Source organism: Bombyx mori, chromosome 23 (assembly GCF_030269925.1).
Source record: "Bombyx mori chromosome 23, ASM3026992v2".
In the NCBI taxonomy this organism is placed as follows: Eukaryota; Metazoa; Arthropoda; class Insecta; order Lepidoptera; family Bombycidae; genus Bombyx; species Bombyx mori.
Window position 1 is genome coordinate 19,592,835 of NC_085129.1, and position 22,449 is coordinate 19,615,283.

At 39.2% G+C, this 22,449-nt stretch overlaps 1 protein-coding gene across 13 annotated transcripts in view; it reads right to left on the minus strand.

The window, feature by feature from the left end:
* Positions 1-879: 879 nt before the first annotated feature.
* Positions 880-22,449, minus strand: part of LOC101743514 (protein diaphanous) — a 58,232-nt gene continuing 36,662 nt past the window's right edge. For 9 of the 13 annotated variants that reach the window (XM_062675388.1, XM_062675389.1, XM_062675390.1 and 6 more), the window contains 15 exons: positions 22,180-22,218; positions 20,339-20,374; positions 19,336-19,487; positions 18,616-18,744; positions 16,645-16,745; positions 16,112-16,289; positions 15,524-15,700; positions 14,479-14,631; positions 13,793-13,911; positions 13,115-13,250; positions 12,057-12,221; positions 11,073-11,230; positions 10,473-10,552; positions 6,224-6,302; positions 880-5,079 (listed from right to left, as the gene is read on the minus strand). In XM_062675388.1, the coding sequence (XP_062531372.1) occupies positions 5,058-5,079; positions 6,224-6,302; positions 10,473-10,552; positions 11,073-11,230; positions 12,057-12,221; positions 13,115-13,250; positions 13,793-13,911; positions 14,479-14,631; positions 15,524-15,700; positions 16,112-16,289; positions 16,645-16,745; positions 18,616-18,744; positions 19,336-19,487; positions 20,339-20,374; positions 22,180-22,218 (1,724 nt within the window). In that variant the 3' untranslated portion in view covers positions 880-5,057. Of the gene's footprint in view, positions 5,080-6,223; positions 6,303-6,352; positions 9,238-10,472; positions 10,553-11,072; positions 11,231-12,056; positions 12,222-13,114; positions 13,251-13,792; positions 13,912-14,478; positions 14,632-15,523; positions 15,701-16,111; positions 16,290-16,644; positions 16,746-18,615; positions 18,745-19,335; positions 19,488-20,338; positions 20,375-22,179; positions 22,219-22,449 lie in introns of those variants that run through there. The other 4 variants (XM_021351075.3, XM_062675394.1, XM_062675393.1 and 1 more) reach the window with 3 other exon arrangements.

The window sequence follows — 22,449 nt, forward strand, 5'->3', positions numbered from 1 at the left end:
CCCTTCAAACTGAAACGCATTACTGCTTCACGGCAGAAATAGGCAAGGTGGTGGTACCCACTCGCGCGGACTCACAAGAGGTCCTGCCACCAGTAATTATGCAAATGATAATTTTTGCGAGTTTGACTTTTATTACACGATGTTATTCCTTCACCGTGAAAGTCAATCACGAACATTTGTTAAGTACGTATTTCATTAGAAAAATTGGTAGGTACCTTACGGCTCTTGCTAGGGTTCGTGTTAGCAACGTCGTCAGGTTTGAGCCCCGTGAGCTCACCTACTAGTTAAGACTACGCTGATATAGCCTCTCAAGGCTCTCAGCTTAGGTAGAAAAAAAAAGGTAGGTACCCGCATGCGGGATTCGAAAACCGGTGCATCGCTTGATACGAATGCACCGGACGTCTTATCTTTTAGGCCACGAAGACTTCAAAACATTTGCTTTTACATTCATCGTCTGTTTTAATGGAGGAAACGAGCCAGGTCTTTGTTGTATATACCGCTCTTTAATATAATATCTTCATTATAGCTATTATTATAGCATAGCATTATAGCATAGAGCTATTTAAAGCCCTAAAATTAGGAGAAAAATATTAAGAAAAAAAAAAACTTCCTTTCACCATCAACAGTACGATGTTTTTAATCGAACTTCAAATAAGGTTTACTCCATTCAAATAGCTTAAGAAGTTTTTTACAGCTTAGGTAGGTGGACGAACTCACGCTCTACCTGGTCTTAAGTGGTCTGTGGGTTGATAGATAGACGATCCAATTGGGCTCGACGCACTAGCAGAGCAACTATTTTCAAGAAACTCTTGCTTTGACTTTTTGATACCCAATAAATACTCGCATATAAAAACAAAAACTAAAAATAAAACAACAGAAACAGTTCTAAAAAAAAACTTGTTTTTATTATTAATAATAAAAAATGTAACATTTTACAAAAATATATTTACATTAAAAATTCTTATTTAATTACATCATAACTACATACGATATCCGATACACAAACATTTTAATATAAAAATACACATCGCTGATTGAGTTCAATAGAAACAAAATTTAAAAAAAACGCGCCAATATTCCTTACACTATCATATTATCTATATTACAGACTACCCTACTGTTGACGTCTGGTTTATGTGTCAATTTTGACGTATACAATTATGGCGGGAAAGAAATTCATGTTAGATTTATTTTATTACGCAAATTTAATATTTCGACGGGTGAAAGGATATTTGGTATAAGCGACATTCGTGACAAGGTTTGGAAAAAATATTGTGACAAAAAACTTCAGCTATTTAAGTGTGGTAAACATAATTGAAGTTCAATCAAAAACATCGAATCGTTGATACTAGTAATAAATAAAACAAACCTTTAATTATAAAGATAAATGTCGCCTATTAAACGAAAATTCACTTAAAACAAAATAAATAGTCTTTCATCCCTCGTTATGGCCTTCTCAAATTACACCGTTTTACTGACATTTTTTTGTTTTATTTATTGCATTCAATATCAGTTGACTTTTTAGCGAAAGCACACGATGAATTCGGCTTAAATATATAAGAGTTGGCCGTATGGGCTACATTCCCTTTGTTAGTCCAACGGTGACAGCGCAAAAAAAAAAATGAACTCAATCAGTGATACGTCAACCAGACTGTACAATAAGTTTATGGAGGGTTGAACTAAGCACAATCTCCGTGTATTAAAAAGTGTTCGCTGAAAAGGAGCAAATTAAGATGGCGCCACTGTAGCAAGTGGAAGGATTTAAAACACAGTGTCATAAACTGCTATTAGAGTAGGCTACTAAATTAAGATTGGTAAGAAACACTTCCTACGAGAATAGTAATAAAAATAAATAGTTCATATTTTAAAAACCTACTGCATATTTTGTAGTTACATAAATCACGAAAAATATTAATTAATCATATAATTTCCACTTCCTACACTAGCGCTATTTCGGTGAGTCTACCAACAACAACTTGCTATTTACAGGCGGACACTTTATCAACTTGTCCCCTATACAAGACGGTGCTTCTTAGTTCTACCCTCCATAATTATATTTTAAAAACGATTTTAAAATTACATGAGTGCGCGTTACAACGGATGCGTTAAAGTAAAAATGATACACCGACTGAATCACCTTGATTTTATCATTCGATCTCTCCTCCGAAGAGTACCACACAGATGTGAATTTTTTTAAACGACCAATACAATTTATTCGCCTCTCAACACGTATAGTTTGATAGGTCTTCACGAATCATAGAGAAAATACAAACCGCTTTTACGATTTGTTCTGAAATTCATTGCGCGCTTTCATCAAACGTTTAGGTATAAACAAGACCGAATCGATCACTGGAGTGACCACAAATACTCGTGTATTCGAAACGACCGTATAACAAAATATTTAGTGACGATAATTAACGTGAAAACAAAAACCGTAAATACAGTTTTAATTTTCGCATATACGCTTTTTTTTTTGACGTGATAACGTCTTTTAAATCGATGAAGACCGACTGCACGCATGAAAAAGTGTCACGTTCCGCCCGAGCGTGAGCGTGCAAGCGAGCCCAAGCGGCCCAAGCGTTAGCTTGTGACGCGTTTATCTCTCTTCTCGCGTGACGTCAGAGCTAGGAGTTCGAATAGTTCTGCTACTGACGTTATCACGTAATACTATCGTCCGTAAACAGACTTTACAGACAACCTAATTTTTTTTAGTATACCTTTTTGTATTTGTTGATCCTACAAAAAAAAAGTGTCCGAAACACGCATATAGGTAACTCTCTTATAGCACGGTATTTTACAACACGGTTCCACGCAGTACTCATTTTTTTTATTGCTTATATGGGTGGACGAGCTCACAGCCCACCTGGTGTTGAGAGGTTACTGGAGCCCATAGACATCTACAACGTAAATGCGCCACCCACCTTAAGATACTTACCTCTACCCTCCATAGTAGGAATGTATCTACCGTGTTATAGGAAGGTTAACTGTATAACGTCGCGTTATATTAGTTTATTAAACTAATACGAATACTATTAGTTTTATTTTATTATTCAATTTAATTAACACGGACGCGTACGACGATGCCTATTTCAGGGTTGCCAGTCGTACAAAGGTCCTCATGTAAATACGAAATTCGATGTCTGTCATACAAGACTAAACGAGGATATCACATATGAAATTTTGTAACCGTTTTTTTTAAATATATTATTTATAACGTGAATTTCATTATTTATATTTAGAAGAAAAAAAAATTACAATCGACAACCCTACCGTCGATTTTCATATTATTATAACTGTATCGAAATTTGTGTTCAAAATATTTCCGTTACAACATGTCGGAGTTAGGAGAAAAGAAATTACGGCAAATTCACATTAATTAATACCTCTTATATATAAATACATAATAATATATATGGAGAGGTGAAATGCTATTTGTTGCAAAATTTTTGTAACTTTACAGGATAGCCATTTAAAAATATATCTTCTGCTATTTAAATGGAGTAAGCTTAATTGAAATTCAATTAAAAACATCGAACTGTTGATGCTAATATACCAAATAAAACGCACCTTTAATTAAAAAGATAAATGTGGCGTGTTAAGCTCCTCAATGTATAATATTATAAAAGTTAAATTTATTGTATAATCAATACGAAATACCGCAATACGTATTACGTATACGAGATATCCTTATTCTGAACATTTATATATCTATATATAAATATCTACAGCGCTAAGTAATCGAAAATTCTATCTTAACACATAAAGAATAAGGCCGTTAATTCGTTAGCAGAATTATTATACAAACAACAACAAAAATCACAGCTTCAATCTGGAATTTTAATATTAAGTATCAGTAGGCATCGTATCGATCGTTTTGTTGTGTCGCTTCGGCGATCGTCATTGACAATGACAATGACCAACGTGTTCATCGAATTTTTTTGCATCAAAAATTCCTATTGATTCCTAAAAATCGTTAAATTCAACAAGGCACGTCCAAACGCCGCAATGTAACAACACCTGACTTCATTAACAATAAACTGCCTACCCGCATATTATAAGAATTAAGTACCGACAAAAAAACAAACTTGTTGAAATTCATAGATTTTTTAGTGTGACTTGGACAACTATTTGTATGTTTGTTTGATAGTTTTATGAACCGGTTTGCATGATTTAAACAATTTATTTAAAAGGCACGAGGGTAGTTATAAATTTATTTTGTTTGTTTCAAAAACCCTCCAACGCGCAAACGTCTAGCTGGCAAGCAAGAGCAGTACATTATTAATCCGAATTGAACACAGACGATATCTCGATGTACCGATAGACATAGCCACCGAGTTACTCGCCGGATCTTCTCAATGGGTCGCGATTCCGATCCAGCGGTAGACTGTGGAATGAGGCGTTCGCTCCTAGCCTATTCATTTTTATTATTATTATTATTTTTTAATTGTATTTTTTGACTTGTTTTTTCCTTTATTGTAAATATTTTTATTTATTTAAAAAAAAGAAAATATTTGAGAAAAAACAAAAAAAAAGGCCGCTGAGTTTGTTTCGCCGGTTCTTCTCAGGACTGTGGCTTTTTTTGGAACCGGTGGTAGAGTTAACATTGTTATTTATATTTTGACATTCAACAAGTGTGTCATACTGACATCTAAGTTGAAATAAATGATTAAAAAAAAACTCATCAAATCACTGCTCTTGTTAAGGCTAGTGTTAAAAAATTCTCTAAGGGTGTACCCGTGAGCCGACCTACTCGCGCATAGCTGGAATAGCCCATAAGCTAATTAGCGAATAGGTAAGTAAACAAACAATCTCTATGCATCTAGTGTCATCCCAAATGTCAGGCAGCGCGTGCGAGAGAGATAGCACGATGCGCGACCGAGACGCAGCGTTTTAACCACTTCGCTGTCCAATGACATTTCGCATTTCATTGCGCTTACAAAACTAACAATTAACTAGCTTGGCGTTTAAAAATTATGATTTATTAATAATACATATTATTATTGTTATTATTGTAATTTTTTATTAAATATCACTCGGTGTTCGGATGGCAATTGTTATCACGCGTTGCTTAATAATTCGCTGGAAAAGAAGATTGACAATTAGTAAGATCCACCTTAACTCCTTCCCCGCACTTAAAATCATCCTACCCTTTGATCTGACATGACTGTATCAGTAGGGTCTGTGTGTGGAATGAATAGTTCCATTGGACTACTTCACAGCAATTACAAGTTTAAGTATAAGAAAGAAGTAAAAGTTCAAAATTATAACTTAGATAATTGCAATTATTAAATTTTGGTAAATTCAATCAATTATTATAATATTCAATAAATTAATAATATACGTCACTATGTTAAGATATACAGGGGGTAATCAAAGTATAATAATATATAAAGCAGGAATATAATAGTAAAATACTTGTTTTTTTTTTTGTGCACTTGCTGTTTTTTTTAATTGCCCTTGCAGGCAGACGAGTATACGGCCCGCCTGATCGTGAGTGGTTAACGTCGCCCATGGACTTCAGCAATGCCGTTGCCTACCGTGACTACATTAGCCATGAGACGTTTCACCCTGGGCGTTACCATTGACCAACGTAAATATTTGGCTTATATCGTTGGAGGAGTTCACTGTCTAACCGTTGCTAACTGTTCATTGGAGCCCATTGAAACCGACTCAACAAACCCTTGAGACATGAGTTCCAAGTCTCAAGTTCTCAGTACAACAGCTATGGTGAGCATTATCATTTATTCCGAGCACGTAACAATACATAATCGAAGCGTAAAAGGATATTTGGTTTTAGCGACATTTCTACAATTTTACAGGAGAGCCATTTAAAGTTTAAAATTTCATAACAAATAAAACTTTGGCTATTCGAATTGGAGTAAACTTGATTGAAGTTCAATTAAAAACATCGAACTGTTGATGCTGATACCAAATAAAACGGACCTTTAATTACAAAGATAAATGTGGCGTGTTAAGTGAAATATCACTTAACCCAAAATAGCTTTTTACGGCTCGATATACACACCGAGCCAACAGAAGCATGTCAAAGTATATAGGCAATTATATAGTAAAAGTAAATAGTAAAGTATATAGTTAAAGGTAGCGGCTTGGCTCTGCCCCTGTCATTGCTGAAGTCCATGGGCGACGGTAACCACTCACCATCAGGTGGGCCGTATGCTCGTCTGCCTACTAGGGAAAAAAAAAAAGTTACTAAGCGACTTACTTAGTCAATTCTCTTGTAGTCATCGATCCCGTGAGGCCTGACCTGGATCTGGACCTGCTCAGCTGAGCTCTTCTTTCAGCTGGAGAACAAAAAAAAAAAGAAAAATTACCAAGAATATCCCTTGGCAATGACGTCACTACCATGCACGCGACCACATCGATAAGCAAAGAGATACCGCGTGCTTAGTGCGAGGTTACTTTAACGTTCTCGATAGCGTAAAAGTTAACTCAAATTTGTATGGAGTTGGAACGTTTGCCTACGTTTGCCGCCAGGGTCGCCAACTTCATACAAATACGAGTTAACTTTTACGCTATCGAGAACGTTAAAAAACTCGCACTAAGCACAAAGAAGACGTAACTCTGGAGGGTTAGCGTCAAGCTTTGTCAGTTGGCCATTCATGAGGTTGGCTATCGCCCTTCGACAATTAGAAAGAGACATTGGCTAATTTCGTATAGTCGTGTCTCTGTCGCACTGTTAGGAGCTTCCGAATAATTAAGTTTTTGAAGAAATGGTGCGCGTGCAACTTGATGCACGGGAAAGAAGTGAAACTTCTTTTGCGGTGTGTAGTATTGTGGCTATCTTATTTTTATCCTAAAATCAAATTCTTCTTGTAATAGGGAATGCTGTGTATAAGAGAAACGACCTAGCTCGCTTTGTCCACTCCCTCTCTCCACGGTGGAGTGGTTCGCGAGACGCTCTGTCTATTTTCTCACTCTCGCTCTTTCCAAATTGTATCTTTTCTCTCTAGCCGTAACGAATCTGTCGCGAGTTAAATTTTACTATCAACGCGCCTAAAGAAGTTTCACTTCAAGAACCATTTAAATTATTTAGGACAACCGTCTTGGATGAGAGGGTGATGGAGGCTGACTCACTGGAGTGAATCCGATGTAGGTGTACTATGAAAGGTGCTGAGGTAGCGGGAAACGGAGCTTGATTAGCCAGAAGGAGTGTATAACAACACGCTAACAACGACAGACAAACGTCCGAATAATGTTAATATCCAACGATAGTAAGAGTATTTTTATTTTTCCAAATGGAAAGGCAAAGGTATCACACCATACAGCCTAGTCTTTTATAGATTTTTTTTATGAAATATGATATTATGAAATGAAATGAAGCTGATTAATTTAATATGAAACATGGCATGGCATGAAATGAATTGAAATGAGATGAGATGATAATTATGATATGGGTATTTTTATGAAAAATTATGAAATGGAGTGAAATGAAGAATTTGAGACATTAATCAACTGGGATGAAATTAAATTAAATTAAATGAGATGATATGGGATGAAATATAATCTCAGTAAAATGGTGGTCGTTTATTGAGATTTTTTCAATGGACTTTTTGGAGGATCCCGAGAAGTTACGTCGAACGGCTTTGTTTCATTTTCCCAAATTCGTGCACTTTCACAGATATTAAACAGTTAATAAACCATTATTATTACACATTTAAACCCGAAGAAACACTAAATAGACAAAATAAAACAAATCACACAACTTCACTCCTCGCGTTCCTATCCAACGATACTGACAGAAAGCGCTAATTTTTTTTTTAGTCGGCACCGGAGTCCTTTGACATCACCAACGTAAATGCCGCCACTTAAATTAAGACATGAGTTCTAAGGCCTCAGTTTTCACAGCAAGACCTTCGAATCGAAACGCATTACTGCTTCACGGCAAAAATAGGCAGGACCTACCCGTGCGGACTCACAAGAGGTCCTACCACCAGTAAACAATGAAAACATTAACAAAAAATGAAGACAACGTTAGGCAATCCAGGCGCCTTAGTAACAGAAATCGACGTGATTACTTCAGTGCGCCGCGTAGGACACCGGTGACCTACACGACAGTCAAAGGGTTAAACAGTAGCTTCGATTAAACGCGATCGATTCACCCAAACGATATAGCGTTAGTTATACTTAACAACATCGAAAGCTCGAACGAAAGCTCTAAAAAATCACTACACCGAATTAGTTAACAACGACCAAGCTTTGCTTCAATTTTAATTTTTTTTTTTTATAACAACCAAAACATTACAGTTGAAAGTTGACAAGAATTTGATTAATACCTTAATTCAGTTATAGATAAAACATTATCCTAATTTCTGTGACCAAACATCTAAGAATTTTCACCTAGCTGAATCGATCAATTAATTTTAGAAAATTATATTTTCAATAATTTAATATTGCATATTTTATTGTCACCTCCATTATTCTTGACGCTTCGATAACGGTCTCAATACACTAGTTGATTTTTTTTGTACTTTCACAGAAAATTGAAGCAAAGTTTTCTCGAACAACTAACTATACAGGGTGTTGCAAAATGAAAATTATATTAAGATTAGAAGAATTTACACTTCGAGGAGTGAAAAGCTATTTAGTTAAGCGACATTTCGCTTAACACGCGACATTTATCTTTATAATTAAAGGTGCGTTTTATTTGGTATCAGCATCAACAGTATGATGTATATAATTGAACTTCAATTATGTTTATTCCATTCAAATAGCTGAAGAAGTTTTTGTGTTTACGATGTTTTTATCAAATTTTAAATTTTAAATGGCTCTACTGTAAAATCGCAAAAATGTCACTTAAACCAAATATATATATTTTTTATTGCTTAGATGGGTGCACGAGCTCACAGCCCACCTGGTCTTAAGCGGTTACTGGAGCCCATAGACATGTACAACGTAAATGCGCCACCCACCTTCAGATATAAGTTCTAAGGTCTCAAGTATAGTTATAGCCTTGCACCCGTCAACTTATACACATATTGGGAATATATTGTTACTGTTAATGACACAGACAACGTTTTGATTGATAAAGCTTATTCTGTTTCTGTGGAATGCCAATAATCTACTTTATATATATATATATAAATATATAATTTTCATTTTTACCACACCCTGTACATGAAAATTAGCTTATAACTTGTCTGTATGTCTCGATTTGCGGTGCGCTGTCCTTGTGTCGGCCGATGAGCCTGCGACCGCAGCTCAACGCTCTGGCCGTCTCTAATACCACAGGGATAAGGTTCAAAATCGTGCGACAATACGATGCGAAGAATCTTGTTAAGAGTGATGATGACTGCAACTAAAAACCTACCTTCGATACGCTGAAGTATAGCACGGACAAGTCCCTCCTCATCCGTGAAATCGTTCAGATCCTCTATGAGTGCGTGAAAGCGACAAACGAATATGAAACTTGTGAACTAGACGTTAAGGCTCTAAATGGAAAGTGCCGTGATAATATTTTAAAACTAATATGCGATGACTGTATTCCGAGTTTAAATCTGTCATAAATACACGCCCCTTCCCCCATCTATTACACGGTGTGTTGTTACCGCGTTATACGATTATTAATGTATAACGCGCTCCTAAGAATATCAAATTGAATATTGAACATTTGCGTCTTATTTAAATCAATATAAGAACAATATAAATACATACAAAATATCCCCCGCGTTGTACGGGGGAAATGCGCATAGTACACGAAGTATATGAAATCGCGTTATAAGATCACCGCGTTATCATGAGAATTTCTGAAAGTCATATATAGACATGAATACATACAAAATATACGGGAAATCCCCGCGTTATACTGGGGAGGCGTGCGTATTACACGAATATATAAAATCGCGTTATAAGATCACCGCGTTATCATAAGAATGTATGATATAGATATATATTTTTATTTATGTCGATTTTATCTACGAATTTAAAAACTGAGGGTTATAACTGTTTTTTTTTCTAAATTAAAATACATAATGGATCATTGCGACAATATTGAATGGGATAAATTTGGATCTTTAATTGACCACGCCAATGTTAATGGAAGTTTATATTATTATCATCGGCACACGACGAGTTGTTCCTACATGACTTATTACGTCATAGTTGATTCACCCAAATAAGTTGAGTTTTTTGTTAACTACCCACATTTGGGATTTTTTTTAAACGTTTCGTAATTATTATTTTTATTGCTTAGATGGGTGAACGAGCTCGCGGCACACCTAGCGTTAAGTGGTTACCGAAGCTCATAAATGTCTACAATGTAAATGCGGCCACCCACCTTGAGATATAAGTTCTAAGGTCTCAGGTATAGTTACAACGGCTGCCCCACCCTTGAAACCGAAACGCGTTACTGCTTCACGGCAGAAACAGGCAGGGTGATGTAACCTACCCGGGCGGACTCACAAGAGGTCCTACCACCAGTAAAGAAGTAAATGTTAGGGTCGATGAGTACTGACCGCCAGCGACGCGGGGGTTGGCCTTCTTCCTAGGCCTCTCTCTGCTGAAGGCGGATCCGCTTTGCAGCGCCTCCATCAGACTGTAAGAGAAGTAATTCATTATTGATTGATTGATTGATGATTGATGAGTATTACTTAGTTTTATAGTGTAAGTTGATGTACATAATAATATGTGTAATAATGAATATTCAATGTTTGGATTGTACTGTTGATTTCATAAATAAATAAAACTATATACTGGTGACGATACTCGTTTGGCGCGTTAACAAAATCCATTGTTCTTGGAATTCAGATAGATACGGATGTCGGAAGCTAGTACGAGTATTACCTTTACTACAAAGATTGATCACTGATGTCCATAGACATCGACAACGGGTTCGATTTTTATTACACGATGTTATTCCTTCTTCGTGGAAGTCAATCGTGAACAATTGTTAAGTACGTATTTCATTAGAAAAATTGGTACCCGCCTGCGGGATTCGAACACCGGTGCATCGCTACATACGAATGCACCGGACGTCTTATCCTTTAGCCCTTCTTCTAGCCCTCAGCCGGAGCGGGGGGGGGGGTGAGTGCAGGGGCGTTGGGGCGGGCGGTTACCTGTCCATGACCCCGTCCTGCGCCTGCTCCATGTCCACGAACTGCTTGTAGCGGTGCTGCCGGTCGCGCCGCTCCTGCTCGGCCGCCGCGCGCGCCTCCCTCGCCCTGCGCGCCCGCGCCTCCCCCTCGCGCGCCAACACGTTCTCCTGGTGCGCGTGCTGTACAACGACAACGAGACATGTTAGTGCTTAAATCATTAGAGGGGCTCGCGGAGCCCATGGACATATACAACGTAAACACAGCCGCTTAGAGACCCAAGTTCCAATTTACAGTACAACGGCTGCTGCAGCCTTTGAATCGAAACGCATTAATGCTTCTCGATATGCAGGATAGTTTTGCCTGTAGTGGTGCTTATCTATATATCAATACGTGAAGCTAAAATGTTGTACCTCTTTTTACGAAAATTGCACGGACGGAGGAGTATGAAATTTTCCATACTTGTAGAGAATATAGCGAAGGAAAGAGAATTTTAATTGTTTTTTTTTTTTTTTTTTATAAAAAGTAGTACATAAAATCAATAAAAAAAACATTATACACACTACTATGTGTTTGACACACACACACACATATACTCTTTTGTTTATTGTTAAAGTCTGTGGTCAAATTCAAAATAGATTAATATTGGGACTTTTTGGCGCGAACGCGAGGAGTGTGGTTGTGTGATAATTATTTTATTTTATCTATTTAGTATTTCTTCAGGTGTAAATGTGTTATAACGGTAGTTTATTAAATGTTTAGTATAACTATGAAAGTGCACAAATGTGGGAAAATAAAACAAAACCTTTGAACATAGCTTGTTGGGATCATCCAAAAAGTCCACTAAAAAAGTCTCAGTAAATGACCACCATTTTACTGAGACTATATTTCATCTCATTTCATAAAATAAGACTGGTTTAAAAGGTGTTAGTTACCATGTCACAAAATCCCTTAAACAAGTTAACTTTAGCGGGATATATTCTGGCAGGCACCAGTGACGTCACATACCATGAAGGAATCCTTGAAGGTCTTGACGTCCGAGAAGAACTCCTCGAGGGTGTACTTCTGCGGATCGAACACGTAGTACTCCGCCAGGCCGCCGTACAGCGACTCCATCTTCCGGAACATGGAGTGGAGGAGGTCGCACTGCTCTCGGGCTTCGCTGGCGAACCCCTGTACGGCTCCGGTCAAGGAAGGTACTTCTAATGGTTTCAGTCCCGGGCTCAAGTGGACACCGGAGCCACTATGAGATGGGTGGACGAGCTCACCTGGTGTTAAATGGTTACCGGAGCACATAGACATCTACGACGTAAACGCGTCACCCACCTTGAGACATGAGTTCTAAGGTCTCAGTATAGTTACAACGGCTGCCCCACCCTTCGAACCGAAAGGCATTACTGCTTCGCGGCAGAAATGGGCAGGGCGGTGGTACCTACCCGCGCGGACTCACAAGAGGTCCTACCACCTTAACCTACCAGGTCTGAATTACATAAGTTCGTATATAAATTGAAATTCTTGAGACTTGACTGGAGGTCTGCATTAGGGATGATCGACATTTATGTTGAATAAACATCGATGTTCAACTGGAAAACATCGATGTTTTTAGACATAGATATTTTGCTATCAATGTTTTTCTAATATCGTCCATCCCTAGTCCGCATCACAATTGCATAATATTCGTATATAAATCAAAATTCTTGTCGGTTTTATTTCTACCACACAACATTACTTCTTCAACATAGAAGGTTCGAGTGGAAGTTTTTTTAATATACTTTTTTTTTATATATTTACGATTTATAAGAGGATATTTTTATACGGTATGTAGAGATTTTTTTAAATATATATTCACGAAGTTTTTTTTTTTTTTTTTAAATACCACACGCTCGCGCGTTTCTAACTCTGGCACAGTGACATCGATGCGAGTACGGCGCCTTATCATTGAGGCCGAGACGCCAATCAATCGTGGTATTTTATTTAAGGGCTAACTGCATCTTATACCCTTGAACAGTCTCCGGTCACGCGAGGACCGAGGGCCGCAGCAAGAACGGTACATTCATAAAGGATACGCTCATTGTCTCATAGAAGAGGTCGTCGGGGCATTGCTGGACCCTCGAATTGTTGAGGTCCATCTCTAGGGCTTTTATGTCGTTCTCCATCTTCTTGAGGGACTTCTGAATGTTCTCCATCGAAACTCTTGCTGCCCTGTAAGAAATAAAAAAAGCAGGGTGTGAGGGTAGTGATTTGAAGTCGTCGTGGCTTCGTATTGAGCGATGCACCGGTGTTCGAATCCCGCAGGCGGGTACCGATTTTTCTAATGAAATACGTACTTAATAAATGTTCACGATTGACTTCTACGGCGAAGGAATAACATTGTGTAATAAAAATCAAACCCGCAAAATTATAATTTTCGTAATTACTGGTGGTAGGACCTCTTGTGAGTCCGCGCGGGTAGGTACCACCGCCTAGTCTATTTCTGCCGTGAAGCAGTAATGCGTTTCGGTTTGGAGGGCGGGGCAGCCGTTGTAACTATACTGAGACTTTAGAACTCATATCTCAAGGTGGGTGTCGGCATTTACGTTGTAGATGTCTATGGGCTCCGGTAACCACGTCAGATTTCTTTAGTTCGTACCGCAGCTCAGTCTGAGCCCCGTGAGCTCTCCTAAGCATTCGAAGAAGCCAGTATAGTTTTTTTTTATCGCTAGCGGAGGGTAGGCAAAAACTAAAGCAACAAAAGTCACACTCACCTATCAACGTGCGGCATCTCCTCGGAGAAATTCAAAACGTCCGGGAACTTGTTCTCGATGGTCTCCACCAGGTAGTGCAGCAGGGTCTGCTTGTTCTCCAAGTCCTTGGTCGCAGTCAGCTGAGGACAGCACACATATACATATATTGTCCAAAAAAAAGTTTCTGGTTTGTTTGTAACCGGTATTTTTTATTTAGTCTTCTAGTTCACTTTTTTTTTAATAATATACTCATAATAACAAAATGAAAAATTAAATATATCGGGGGGTGAAAGTCTTACAATATATATATTAAACGAATCTAAGCTCTGAGGCATCAGTGACTAAGGTCTAATTTCCGTCGTGGAAAAGTCTCGATATAGAATACTTAGATTCTCCCTAATGATGAATCTATCGACATTTATCGACAAAAAACCCACATACATAGTTTTTAGAGGTTTTCTTTGTGGTGGCTTAAGGATAATAATCTCACGCAGTCGACCTGGTGTCTCAATCCAACATTCACGTTGTCATGTCTTATTGACACCAGTCACCGCTTTATACGAGGTAGAACTGAATGAAAAGGTCATTATCACATAGACCTTATTCGAATAATGTTTTAATGCAAAACAAGCTTAAATTGTATTACGATAAGGTCGACATTCGATTGAATGGTTATATCGCGATCACAGTTCTATCGAGAGCTTTACCTTAGTGAGGAAGCTGATCTCGAACCCGTAAGCTCCCGCGTTGTTCGATCCGGTGTTCATGTAGTTTCCGACCAGTAAGACCAGCTCCAGAATCTTCGCGAACTTTCGACTAGACTTCACTTCCTCGCAGGCAGCCGTGCCCGACACTATGTCCTGTTCGAAATACAAAACTAATGAACAAAGGAGCAGTGGAAACGGATTGAAGAAGAAAAAATAGTTTAAAAAAACTAAAAAAATACGCTTTTATAAACAATCCAACTAAAAAATAGAAAATAAATTTTAATTAAAAATAGTGTAAGAAAAAATGATTTTATTGTAAAAAAAAGCGTGGGGTGCTTTTCAGGATATTATCAAAATAACCCTTCTACTCATATTTGTTCATAAAATATTTATAACTACTGATACCATGCACCCCACGATTTTTTTACAAATAAATCATATTTTCTTACACTTTTTTAATTCAAATTTATTAAAATTTATTTTCTATTTTTTAGTTGGATTTTCTACAAAAACGTATTTTGAGAGATATACGACAAAGGGAAGATCTTCCACCGAGCGGGTGATATTGCTCGGTAGACCGACGGTCCGACTGTTGTTGTTCGGAACTTGAATATATACGCTTTACCTTGAAAATGTCGTAAGCGAGATTCAGGCATCTGTCAAATATCTTGTGTTCTGTGATGGTTACCGCCACACGTATTTTGTTAGTTTTTTGAAACTATTATTATTTTTCATTTTTTAGTTGAATTTAAATTTTTTCAATATATTTTTTTAATATTGAATTGTCATCGGTCTTTAATAAGTATACCAAATTTCGAGTTAATCCGACGTTTTGAAGGGGATCAAAAACATGTTCAAAGATTCCGTTACATACATACGTCTGAAGCTAATAAAAGCGTATTAATGTCTGTGGGTTTCCGTCACGTCTCTTACTATTTTTTATTTATCAAAGCGCCATCTATTAGCAGTCTAGCGAAACTAACAAATAAAAATTTAAGACAGTGCCATCTAGCGTGGAACGTTTCAACTAAATCCACGAGCTCACCGGCTTGATCTCGGATATGATCTCGGCGTAGTGCTCCCTGAAGGCCAGACTCCTCAGCCTGGGCACGAGACGCTTGACATCGGCCACGGTGGCCGCAAACTGTTCCGCTTCGGTCAGCTCCTCGCTGTTGCCCTTCAGTTCAGCCAGCTTCTTCATCTGGTCCGCCGGCGGCAGGTACTGGAGGAGATGAGTCATTAATGGGCGAACTAAGATACGGTAAGGGCGTTTGTCTGTACGCTTAGATGGGTGGACGAGCTCACAGCCCACCTGGTGTTAAGTGGTTACTGGAGCCCATAGACATCCACAACGTAAATGCGCCAGCCACCTTGAGATATAAGTTCTAAGATCTCAGGATAGTTACAACGGCTGCCCCACCCTTCAAACCGAAACGCATTACTGCTTCACGGCAGAAATAGGCAAGGCGGTGGTACCTACCCGCGCGGAATCACAAAGGTCCTACCACCAGTAAAGGCTCGTCTGCCTACAAGGGCAATAAAAAGGCACTCAACCCCTTCCTCCACTTATATATTTGCTATTTAACTCCTCATCTTAGTCTGAAGGTTCCACTTCATCATCAGGCGGACCCACCTGTATGAGCAGATCCAGCACGTTCCCGGTGAGCACGGTGGTGTCGCAGCGCAGCACGCACGTGCGTATGTGCGAGTACGACATGTGCTTGAGCGAGCCGCCGAGCAGGATCGACAGGTTCTGGGCCGCCTTGCTGTCCAGAACCTTCAGGTCGCGTACTTTCTTCAGAGTGTGAGCCCTGTAATGGAATCTGCCCTTTGAGAGGTGAGAGGACCTTAAAGGTAGAAGGGCTTGCAGCTTGCAGCTAGCCATATCATGGTACTGTCTATCGCAACAGCCTACGGACCTCACCATGGACGGGTACCACCGCCTTGCCTATATCGCCCATTTTACTAATATTGTAAAGGCAGGAGTGGCGCAGGATAATCCAGGAAAAAGATATTAGAGGAGGCCACGATCCTTAGCATTGAGGATTATCAACGTAAGAAGGAGGAGGAGGAGAGCTTCAAAATGTTGTTACAAATCTGAATTAAGAAAAGAGTTCGTTGATAAAAAGCCAAAAAATAAAGATGAAGAACTAGACCCATACTTACTTATCCACGGCATCTTCGGTCTTCTTGGCCACCGGTTTGCTTGAGAACTTCTGCGATAGGCCGCTCAGGATGTCGGGGGATGCCAATCTGTCTTCCTGCACCTAAATATGTCGAAACAATATCGAGAGGTAAAGTTTATTTGGTTTAAACGACATTTTTGCAACTTTACTGAGTTGGATATTTCTACCTTTTTATTTTTAAAGGATTTCTGGTGCCCCAGAGGCCTTTTCAGTTTCATCAGGATAGGGCGAGCAAATGCTCTGCCAGGAGGGGTGGGATTTGCTAACAGCTGCCCGAGCGCGTCCGAAGGAGACTTAGCAACTCAACAGCAGCTGCTTCGCAAATGAATCTACTACCGGATGGGAATTGCGACCCGCTGAGAATATCCGGCGAGAAACTCGGCGGGCTGATGCACGGGTTAGGTTGCACGTCGACCTGCTTGTCGAGTTCGACGAGTAGGGTAACCGGGGTCCCTAAGCCTGCTTCTAGTGTTGGAGCTGAAGGGGTCTAATGCAAGGGTTATTGGATCTGATGGATCCGTAAAGACGACTTATTTTTACTTGTGGGTTAGTGACGTTTATAAAAATTGTCAAGGGCATTCTCCATGTTAATAGTAGGTTAAGTAGTGTAATTGTTTAATGTTTATTGTATTATTTATAACACTGTGTACAAACTCAGCACATTTGTCCGCGCGGGTAGGTACTACCACCCTGCCTATTTCTGCCGTGAAGCAGTAATGCGTTTCGGTTTGAAGGGCAGGGCAGCCGTTGCACTGTAAAACTGAGACATTGGAACTCATGTCACAAGTTAGGTAGCGACATAGAGACATAGAGCGAGAGAGAGCGAGAGAGAGCGAGAGAGAGAGAGAGCGAGAGAGAGAGAGAGAGAGAGAGAGAGAGAGAGAGAGAGAGAGAGAGAATATATACTTTATTGCACACCAAAATACAATTTTAAAGAAACTGACAACAAGCAGATATATTTGTACAATAGGCGGTCTTATCGCTTAGTACAGCGCGCGTCACGTAAAAAGAACGCTGGAAGAAAGTGGAGGGGGTGTGTTTGCGCATGGATACACTCGCGCACGAAAATACTAAGTACTTTTGTTTTATTTTTGAAGTAATCTTTCGCTCGCGGCTTCGTATATTGGTTATTGGTATGTACAGTTTAGTAGTTCTATACTCTTGTAGCTGTATGCAGTTACATGTTACAGGAGAGCGCAGAAAGATATCATAAGTTTGAAGTTAAAGTAGTTTATGAAAGTTAAAGTTTAGATAAAGTTATAAAGATGATAATTTCTCTTGATGTGAATTGTACGATAGTTAGTGATGCATATGTTAGATAGAATTTTATGAAATAGAATTAAAAACATGTTTAATTTCTGCGTATAATGTTTAATCTGAATACGAACAGACAGACAGACGGACGGACGGACGGACGGACGGACAACAAAGTGATCAAAGGGTTCCGTTTTTTCTCCTATTGAGGTACGGAACCCTAAAAATTAAATTAGACTCGGAACATTTTGTTGCCACTGCGGTCCGTTTCATGCATTATTTCAAATTATCAACTGCATTATTATCAGCCTCATTCTTCATAAAACAATATACGTCATAAATCATTTTTCCATTTTGTAATTAAAACTTATGTGCGCGATAGTATTTTGAGAACGAACGTAACGTGAACCCAGCGCGGAAAGCAAAGGTCGACTGACGAACCAATAGCACACCGGCAAGCATGCGGCAGGTGACCCGCCCGCCCCGCGCCGCACCGCATACCACCAAATACATCGATAAATAGCCTAGTGCGCAGCTTGACCGCCAGCGTCCTTTTTAAGTGACGGGTAATCTACCCAACTTAGATTTGTTTATATCTGCCATAAATGAACACGAGGCGTCTTCCCAGTTACGCTAAAAGAAAACTTACAAAGCGATATATACGATGCATCAAGAGCCTGAGATAAAACCGACTTACGTTGACCCAGAATGCTTTTTCAGACATCTTCTGCGGCGTTATCGTCTTCCAGTTGGCCCGCTTCAACGGACCCTCGACCTCCCATTTCTTTTTGGGCTTGAGACCGTGCGGGAGGATGTCGGGTTGAGGCTAAAAATAGTATTCAAGTCAACAACCACTATCTTAACCCTTTGACTGTCGCGTAGGTCACCGGTGTCCTACGCGGCGCACTGAAGTAATTACGTCGATTTCTGTTACTAAACCGCCTGGATTGCCTAACTTTCTTTTGTTTTTAATGTCTGTTTTAGCTTTTCGGGTCTCATAGAAATATATACATCACAAATATATATACTGGTGGTCGGACCTCTTGTGAGTCAGCGCTGGTAGGTACCATCACCCTGCATATTTCTGCCGTAAAGCAGTAATGCGTTTCGGTTTGAAAGGTGGGGCAGCCGTTGTAACTATACTGAGACCTTAGAACTTGTATCTCAGGATGGGTAGCGCGTTTACATTGTAGATGTCTATTGGCTCCAGTAACCACATAACACCAGGTGAGCTGTGAGCTCGTCTACCGTACTAAGCAATAAAAAATATATACATTTTTAGTCGGATTCAGTGACTTATGAAAGGTTTTGAACATCAACAGGAAATGGAAAATCCCAACTAGAAAAGTACTAAGGGTAAGAATCGAGCCTAATATTAAAACCGGCTTAATTTACTGTAAAATATTGAAAAACTTACCATCCTCGGTGCCATAAATCCCCCGGGAGGCGGTGGCGGCCGTGGTCCCATACCCGGCATGGGCGGAGGAGGGGGACCGCCCATCCCGGGCATGGGGAGCGGTGGGGGGCCCATGCCCGGCAGGGGTGGCGGTGGAGGGGGGCCTCCGCCAGCTGAACAAGAAATACACTATAAGCTCTACCTTAAGCAAGATGCTGATTGAAGCAAGAGGGTGTTGCGAGCGACGTGACATTATTAAGATTATAATTTTTTTTTTATTGCCCTTGTAGGCAGACGAGCACACAGCCCACCTGATGATGAGTGGTTACCGTCGCCCATGGACTTCAGCAATGCCAGGGGCAGAGCCAAGCCGCTGCCTACCAAACAAATACCTAATATGTTTTCTTCTCAGAGAATATAACACTTATTATATATTTTGTGCACTAATCACACCTGCTAATATCTAGTCTGTCGCTGACAACACCTACCGCGCATTGACAAGGCAAACCAGACCATAAACACACAGAAAGAAATGCGTCAGCAATCTTAATCACAATAGCAAGCATTTAATTGTAAAACAGTTTTAATATTGCGTATAATATAAGCGTTACATACAATTCTACAATTAAATCGAAGAATGAAAGGTTGTTTGGTTTAAGCGACAGTTTTACAAATTTACAGGAGAACCATGTGAAGTTGAAAACTTGGAAAAAAAATCATAACAAAAAACTTCTTCGGCTATTTGAATGGGTTAAACATAATTGAAGTTAAATTAAAAACATCGCACTGTTGATGCTGATACCAAATAAAACGGACCTTTAATTGCAAAGATAAATGTCGCGTGTTAAGTGAAATGTCGCTTAACCCGAATAACTTTTCACTCCTCGATATTTCAAACGATTAGCGATTTTAGTCGAGAGTCGTCGCCCAAAACAGGACGCGAACTTGTGTCATTGTCATTATCACCCTCCATCATATATACGCTTTAAATAAAAAGCACAGCTTCAAAAAGCACATTACGAACCTGTGGGCATCGGAGGAGGCGGCGGTGGTCCACCACCTGAACCGAAGTAAATTAATATAAGTGCTTGCATGCGTGGTGAGGAAAACATGCAAGATTAGTGGCGTTGGAGTTCATGTAATTGACTTTTTTTTTCCTACCTATGCTGATAGTCTTGAGAAACTATATCAGCTTCGCCCTAACGTGTAAGTGAGCTCACGGGTCAAACCAGGAGTGCTGCTAACACTGGCCCTAGTAAGAGCAGTGCTTCGCAGAATCTAACACCGGATCGGAAACGCGACCCACTGAGAAAATCCGGCGAGAAACTCAGTGGGTTGTGTCTGTGGGTTAATTTACTCGTCGATTTCGTTACAAGCGATAAGTTCGGACGGTGACCGGTGCTCGAGGTACCTAAAAGCACCGTTAATGGATCAGGAGGATCCGTAATGACGCGATTGAATCAAAAGGCAACAAGACTATTGGTTAAAATCTGGGCCGATTTCAGCTTTCCTCCGAAGGTTGACTAGCGGTAGGAAGACCTGATGGTAGGAGACAAGTCAGTGGCAGAAGCATCGACTCAGGCCAACCTACCTAGAAATCACCCTGAAGCGAAGTTCGTCTACACTGTGTTTTGGGAGACCAGCCAATGGCAGAAGCATCAACTCAGACTAAGCTAGCTACGTCTGTGAAAACACTCTGAAGCGAAGTTCGCTTATAGTGCGTTTTCAGAGAGCATTTTTTGTCAAGTACCCTCCGATCCACGTTGTTGAAAAGGGTCTTTCTCCGTAGTTAGCTGACCACATGGCATTACCAACATTCACAGGTCGAGAGGCGTTACGGTTTTAAAAGGACAGGTGTTGGATTGGTTTGAATCGATTCGTGGGAGGTAGAAAAAACAAATTATTTCAGATCTTGTTACACTTTGATTTAGAAGAGAATTGTACCTTACGAACATCTTCATATGGCTTTGATTTGGCAGCGACGTTGCGGTATTTAACCACTTTATTCGTCAAGAGCACTAGAAAAAGGCACCTAAAGCCTTCAGACATAAGCCTCGAATTGCACAGCACGATTGCTTTGAGACAGAAAGTCTGATATCCATGGTTAGGACTCACAATATAATTAGTTCTAATTATTGTTATATAGTGTCATGCAAGATAACATTTTAAATATATTAAATGTTACAATATTTTTTATTAATAAATCCGACATTATCGTTACCATATTAAAATTGTGCCAATAAATAATACGTGCATTGTTAAATTCTATATTTAATCTATTCCCAACGAGACCAAAAAGTATTGGTGAACTATTGTGACGGTGACATTGTAATGACAGCTGTCATGTGAAAATCAAGAAAACGCTTATTTTAGTCTGTGACTTTGACTATAAATTTGATCGAATTATATTATGTTGTACACATGATTTTGGTCCAGTTTTTTTGAGATTTTTTTTATACATTTTACTGTTGATAAAGCCTATTGGGAGATCGCTTGGGTAGGTACTAGTATCCTGTAATATCCTGTAGTAGCAATCATACGATAAGTAAATGACGTGTGCCTGAAGCCAGTTTTACGATTAAGGCTTCAAACTAATGTGTCATTAATTATAAATTATTATATTATTACGATAGATCAACACCCTAGAGAAAAAAAAAACCTGTATAGGAACTTATTATAATATAAATTCCAATTACGTTTACATTAACTGTTAACCTTTGAATTTGCATCTAACTTTATTTCTAATAAATTATTTTAAATGAGTTCAACTTTAAAATTCACTTGACAGCTGTCAACTTTGACACATGTCATTGTTTATCATCAACAACTTATAATGCTATAACATCAGTGGCGTGCAATACGAACCTGACGGCATGGGCGGTGGTGGGGGAGGGGGGCCGCCTCCTAAAAAGCGAGACAGATATATATAAATATATAGCAACGTGTAATAATAAACATGCTGTGAATATGACTAGTATATCGAGGGGTGAAGTGTGATTTGTTTTATTTTATCTATTTAGTGTTTCTTCAGGTTTAAATGCGTAATAACGGTGGTTTATTAATTGTTTAGTATAATTATGAAAGTGCACAAATGTGAGAAAATGAAACAAAGCCGCTGGACGTAACTTCGGGGTC